The 7,318-nt window shown below is 38.7% G+C and overlaps 1 protein-coding gene across 1 annotated transcript in view; it reads right to left on the reverse strand.

Moving 5' to 3' along the window:
- LOC106953499 (capping actin protein of muscle Z-line subunit alpha 2) overlaps nucleotides 1–729 on the reverse strand; it is a 36,316-nt gene extending 35,587 nt beyond the window's left edge. Inside the window, exon 1 of the mRNA XM_015042317.1 lies at nucleotides 625–729. Coding sequence (XP_014897803.1) covers nucleotides 625–663 — 39 coding nt within the window. The 5' untranslated portion in view covers nucleotides 664–729. The remainder of the gene's footprint in view (nucleotides 1–624) is intronic.
- Nucleotides 730–7,318: the final 6,589 nt, after the last annotated feature.

Here is a 7,318-nt window from a genome sequence, read left to right on the forward strand (position 1 = left end):
TTTTTTTTTTTTTTTTTTTCTTTAAACGGAGCTCCATTCTGGAGTTTCCAATTATGTCTACATGCCACATCTAACGGCCTTCCTATAATTCTACAAACATTTAGCTATAAACTAAAGAAGCGGACAGTGCATCACTTTGGCTTTATTCATAAAACAACAAGATGTCAAACAGCGCAGGGCGTGTTACTGTTAGGAAGTCTGGCTCTGTGTTAGCAGGGCGCAGCTAGGCTAAATGACCGAACCAAGCTAGCAATATTTGGGGTCTGAAAACTTCCACAACACCAGTAACCAGAGAGCCCGGGGGCTAACGACGAGCCCACCGAGTGAAAACCCAGTGGGGGGTTCGCTCAGGTGAATTTCTAATATGTTGACGGGTCCTATTTTGAGTCAGGACCGTACAAGGAGCCCCCCGTTAGAGATTCGCAAACGAGCGGAAGTTGAGCTAAAAATAATAAAGCAGAAGCAGCAGCAGCGGCTCTGTTGCGGGCCCGGGTTTCTTCTCCAAATTCCATCACGCCGACCGACGCCACAGTTCGCACAAAAAGTTGCCAAGAAACGCAAGTCAAACTTGTAACCCAAGCGTTTTCTCTGCGAGCATTAACCTGCTTTTTATCAGAATATTACCTTTTCCTCGTCGGATAGCTGCTCCTCATGATCCGCCATCTTTTCTTCCGGCACCACCAGCTTGTCAGAGCCCCGTGACGTCAGCGCATGGGTGGCTTCCCAGCTGAGCCTCAGCGCTCATCAGGTCCACACCTCACAAGTTTAACACCAAATACAAACATTTCAACAGCCCTCAGCCTTTCCATGCTCTGAAAAATCAAATAGCCACAATTTAATTTAAATAATGTTATCTTATGCATATACACCACGACATTATATTTATATGTTATACTTAGTGTTTTTTATTTATTTTTATTTTTATTTATTTATTTTTTAAAATAAAATAGGTCTAGTCCTTGCCCTGAGACAGACTGGCGACCTGTCCAGGGTGACCCCGCCTCTCGCCCGGAACGTTAGCTGGAGAGGCACCAGCAACCCTCCCGACCCCACTAAGGGACAAGGGTGTAGAGAAAATGGATGGATGGAAGGTCTAGTCCTTATTGTTTTAACTGCTCTCCTTCCTTTTTTTTATGCAATACTCTTCTGGTTTCTGCATACATAAAGAGATAATGATAAGAGATAGTGACTCTGCTTTGGTAAATTCCTAACAGAACTGGGATCTGTAAACATCAAAACTTTAACATCGAAACTTTATTTATTTATTTCAAACACAGGCAATGAAAAGTAAAAAGTAAAACCAGAATAGAAAAATAATAAAGAGACAAATAGTCGTACACAAATTGTTCGAAAAGGAGCAGGTGAGAAGATAAACCATTATATGACTGCCTGCCCTTCTGGTATATTTAAGTCTCCCCTCCTAGTTAAACTCTTAAAGTAATCTCACATTAAATGAAATCTATAAGCTATTTATTTCCTCACAGTATAAAAAAAGTCGATGTGACTGTCTTTTTTGTCATCAATTTGTAAACAGTAAAAGAGCCCGTAATATAGAGATCCTGCCTCGTTGTGTGTGCTACACTGTTCACCGCTAGGTGGCAAACTAACACTGTTTTAAAATATCTCTTCAAGCTTCACGGTTTCGTCTTATCTTGCTCTTGGTGAAACGCTTACTGAGGCTGGGATTGGTCCTTTATTGCCAGAAGCAACTTTTTGAAACATGCGACAATAATGACATTTTTATGACTTGTGTTTTTTGCAGCTGAACTAAAAATGACCATCATGGTATCATTTAAATTCCCCTACAAAAGTATTTTTACCCCTTGAATTTTTCTTACTTTTTACAAGGCCTTGGAAGCATTCGTGTGGTTGCATAAAACTTTTATTTTCTTTCCATTTCACAGTCTTGCACTACTTGGTTTGCTAAATAAAATTCTCATTAAACAGTGAACGTAACATGATAAAAAAAGAGAAAAGGTTTAAGTGGCTAGAATATATTTGCAAGGCTATTATAAAGAACGATTAGCATTTAGATGAAAAATTCAGATTAATTGTAAATTCCATTGTGGTTTTTGAAACAGTGAAGTTACAACTTTATGACAAAGTTGCAGCAAGCTGTTTGCTTAAGAGGGCCACTGTTGCTTAATTAGTTTGAGCTTCAGCAATATGAGCAATAAAACTATGAGCTGTCCCTATAATCTGACTTAAGGAGATCCAATGGCAAGTGGTTAGTTAGCATAAAACATTTCCAAATGACAGTATTTATAAAGTGATTGCTTAAGCTCACTCCACATAGCTGTTTCAAATCTCCTCTCTGCCTCAGCCTCCAAGGCAGAAGCTTGTCAGTCAGCTGGAAGGAAAAGTTATTCACGTGAAGCGAAATCCAGGTGTGTGTCCGTTTGGTCGGGTCCTTTCAGTTGGAAGCCGTTGTTGCCTCTTCATAACCCCACTATTACAAGGAAGAAATTGCTTTGATCGCAAAGATTGTCCCTGGTTGGTTTGAAACTACCTCCTTCTAGCCACTAAGTCAGTTTTGCATTATTACTAAAAGTGGGCCATGCAGCCCTGCTGTATTTCCAAAACGATGACCCATGTGAGATCAAATGGAGGGATTAAATAATAACCCTTTAATCTGCCCAGTGGCATCCACCTGCAGTGGAGCCTTTCATGGGATATCGGAGCTACTCATCCCCTCTGGCAACCAAAGGGAGCGCTGGGAATACATTTACTCTACTCTGTGACTCACTTTGCCACCAGTTAGTCACCCTGGATACTCATTACAGAGTTCGCTCTTAAACAATACCTGCCCAGCAGCCTGAAAAGACACAAAAGCAGCAGAGCATTATGGGTTCAGAATGATGAAAGTTTTATAGACTAAGAGAGGCCCGACTTTGTATCATCCTGACCATGGGACGTTGAGTGATTGTGTCGTTTTCTCTGTTCTTTCAGTTCTGCAAGAGAGAGAAAAAAATGCCATCTTGGCAGTGGATTAAAGCCCAGACTGTATTTCCACATACCCTGACAATGTCTTGTGTGGTATAATAACCTTGGTGTTGAAAGCTGAAATGAATGCATGCAACAAGATGTACAATAGAGACACAGGTTTGTAAGACAAACTGTGATATACGTTGCCTGCAGGAGTATTAAAGGGGCAGTAGTATGTATTTTCTAGGCACATAATGCTGTTTATCACAATCAAGTAATTATGTTTCTTTTAGTTGCTATAAAATGCTATATAGATCAAATATGACTTAAATGAAATTTGACATTGTAAATTAACACCTTGAAATTGGGTCTCTGTCTCTTTCTGAAACTCCGCCTTCAGAAAGTCATCACAAAATGGCTCCCGTTTAACAAAGTTTTTACCAGCATTGAATTGAGAAGCAGCTCCAGCAGATGGGCTGTTCCTTCAAGTGTTTGCTAATTGCTCCAGCTAATCAAAGGAGCTGAATGGGGGAGGTTAGGAGGAGGGCTGCTCTGTGAGGTGGACTCTAGGAAACTGCAGTTCAGAGGAGGAGCTGTGTCTCAAAGGCGGAGCTAGGTTCACCTAGGCGTTTTGTGCAGTTAAATGGTTGTCATGGAGATTAAACATGCATGAAAAAATCAAAGTAACACTCAGAGTATGTTTTTGATAGGAGAATAACATTACAACATGATATAAAGTAAAAAAAAAAGTTGATTTCAAGTAATATTCCCCCTTTAATATCCAGAAGTCTCTTGCTTGAGGTGGCAGCATGTTGGAGTTGCTCTGCTACATTTTGATTGGTTGTTTGTTTGGTTGAAGCATTGCCTTTCTTGAAAGACAAATATTTTGCTCTTAATTTTTTACCTTTGGGCAGTTGTTACGATAACTTTGTGGATATAGAGCAGGACCAAAAGTAGAGAGAGAAGGAAGACGTTCATACCTTTCTTTGATCATAATGTGCAACCATCATATCCCCAACTCCAACATCTCTCTGCCCAGCTTTAGAACCAAACGGTTGACAGAAATTCATGGAGGGGTGGCTAAAGCAAATTAGATGTATTAGCAATGCTTGCAAACAACTAATGGTGTTATCCAAGACATGTTGTAGAATATTGTCTCTGCAGCTCAGATACTGAACTGCTAGAATGGCAAACATTGAGAGAATCTGCAGAATCAAGACTGACTTCTACTGGAGATCCTTCCTGTCCACAGCGTTAGAGCAGAACGACTCTTTGAAGACACTTACATGATTTCAGTTATGCTTGTTTAAAGACTCCAGTGCTTTTTTTTTTTTTTTTTTTTTTTTTTTAACGGTGTGACTTTACAAGCTGAATTTTTTTTATTCAGATTGAATGAAAACATCAGTGAAGGTCAATTTTCACATCTTGCCTCAGATTGTCAATTAGGTTTAGGCTTGACCTTTGACTTGGCCTTTTCATCCCTAAGTAGGACTTGATCTGTTGGTGTTCCTAGAAAACATTTTGAATGTCGGCCAAGGAGTTCAGTTTTGCTTTTGCTGCAACTATATGTGACTTTTCTGACTAAAGGTTTATTCCAACAGTTTCTCTCTTTTTTCTTTCCTCTTTTCTTTCCTTTGTCTGGTTCTCATCGTTGTCGAATCAACAGGTTTCCAGCTGTCCTTCCCTCTTACAAGATAACATGGATCATAAAACAAGAACCATAGTTAAAGGCATTGACTGCCAAATTAAATCCCTTGTTAATATTATTCAAATAAAACTAATTATGCTTAACATTTAATATAATAACTGTTGTCCACAATTATTCAAGTTGTGAACATTTAAGACTCTTAAGTTTCTGAGTGCATTACACGAACCGCCTTTAGAAGTTTATGTGCAACACTCTGTTACAGCAGCTCTATGTGTTTTTAACAAGTTCCTTTGGTGTAAGAGACATTTTAACTTGCCACAGCTCCCCACCCCTCCGCATCTCTTTCTCTGTGTGAGAGTTTTATGTTTCTTTCTTTCATGACCGAGGTTGGAGCCGCTCTCACTGGGTCCAAAAATGATTGCTTAGATCTGAAGCAAACAACCCCCCCTGCACCCCAGCCCCCCAACCACGGCTCCCACTCTGCACTGGTCTGGACCACCAAATGTGTTCCAAACAAGGAGAACCAGTGAACCAGGAATACCTGATGCTCTTGGGAAACGGCTCATATTTACATTTCATGCAGTGCAGTAGCTCCTGTAGGTCAGATTGTGGAAAGCAGTTTAGTGTGGTGCAGATAAAAGCAGAGGGTGTGTTCATAGGGATCGGAGGAATTAGTCTTAAGCCACTCATAGAGGTTTGTGTTCAATTTTGATCTTGTCTGACAAGGGCTCCTCTCTTCCACATGATTTAACATGCCATCTACTGAGCGTGTAGTTTCTCTATTTGTCTGCTGGTTTAGGTCAGTGGTGTCCAAAGTGCTGCCTGGGGGCTGTTTGTGGCCATTGGAACGATTTTGTGTGTCTCCCCACCTTAGATAAAGAAGCGAGGAGCCAGTAAAAAAAGAAAACAAAATGCAATTCTTCTTAAATGGAAAGTGTTGGTCACAAAGTATTTTTGATTTTATTAGCCTTGCTTTCTTCTTGCTTTAATAATTTTATTGTACATACGGTCATAAACTCTGTCTGTTTACTCAAAAGCAGATGAAGGCACGCCCGTTCATTAAAGATGGCTAAACGAAGCAAGTTTTTTATTTATATTTTACTTTTTTGTTTTGAAGAAGAAAGTTCACATTTTTGTTGTTGGGAACAAACTAAAAGATTTTCCAGACCAACAAAAACAAAAAAGCGTCAATCAGAAGCTTAGGAAACTCGACATCTTTCTTTTATGGATGAAAAAAAAAAAACTTTCAAAAATGAACAGCTTTCTTTAAAATTATTATTTTTTTTTTATTTGTAGCGGATTCAAAACAGATTTGCTTTGTGTTTTAAGTTGGAAACAAATATGGCCTCGGAAGTGGTTTGAACTTGAGATTTTAACCCATGTTGCAAAAAGTTTGCACACCCCAGGTTTAGGTGGACACCCCAGGTTCAGGTGGACACCCCAGGTTCAGGTGGACACCCCAGTCTTGGTAGGTTTGCAGCTCTGTCTTTACATTTTCCGTTACAGCTATATTTGTACTAATTAGACTAAGGCAACTTTTTCATGCAAAAGGTCGCATTGAATTTTATTTATGGGCGTTAGAGTTAATGGAGCTCAACATATACATATACCATACACAGATTTTTATTTAAAAAAACAAAAAAACAAAACAAGTATCCCTCCATTTTGCATTGATTGCATTACTTTGTTTTCCTTTGATGCATAAAATCCTGATAAAATACATTAATGTTAGTGGTTGAAATTGAAACATGTTGAAGCAGTGTGAATACTTTTGCAATGCATCTTTAAAATCTAACTTTCCCTGTTGGCCAATGTAAGTAGTTCAGGGTTCAAGAATGCTTTGAAGAACAGGAGAGTTAACCTACTAGCAAATTCCCTCTTAAATATATTTAAATATATGTCAATTATAGGAAAAACTTCAGACTTCAGATTGATACACACATCCAGCCTCAGATAAGTTCAATAGCAACATTGTGTCACAACATTGCTGCATCTCCTGACATTAACAGGTTTATCACCGCTGCAAATTGTTCAAAAAAATTCAAAACTCAGACGTTCGTTATATTTTACAGGCTGTAAAACGCTGCAGGTCGTATGTTGATGCTGCAGCTGGACTCATGACAAATACTTCAAAGTTAGCATCACCTTCTTTCATGTGGTCCTCTGATTCCATTGGTCTATAGCCAAAAACCTGACTGTGGTTTTCATCTGTTTTAGGGTCATTTTGATGTGTTGAATCCAGAAATCACATTGGTTTTGCTCAGTCAGGTCAACTTTCTGAACCATGGAGCAACATGAGCATCAAATGCTTGACTTGTTCTCACATCTGGATCGGTTTCCTGAGAATCTGATCAATGAGTGATGAGGAGAGATTCCATCAGGACAGAAAAGAGACAGAGAATTTTACACAATGAAGACGTGATGATCAATTCTTACCCTTATTAGTGTTTATTATTCAATTTACAGAAATACAACTTTGTAACATTTCATTAATACACTCTGTTAGCAAACCTTTTTTTATCCTAAAACAGTTTTTGGATGAGACATACTAACGGAAATAAACTGTAAATGTCATAAGAATGTTGTTAATTTAGTCCAAAGATCAGATTTTTCTAAATAAAATTAGAATAAAATCCTGATTGAGAAAAATGGATGTCACCTTTAGATTCAGCGGTGTGAAATAATCGTAATTCAGTTATAAAACATAGACAACTTCCAAAATATATTTTTTGTAACCCAGTGTTA

This window comes from Poecilia latipinna, unplaced genomic scaffold (assembly GCF_001443285.1).
Source record: "Poecilia latipinna isolate Pla-1442-1.1 unplaced genomic scaffold, P_latipinna-1.0 Scaffold585, whole genome shotgun sequence".
Lineage (NCBI taxonomy): Eukaryota > Metazoa > Chordata > Actinopteri > Cyprinodontiformes > Poeciliidae > Poecilia > Poecilia latipinna.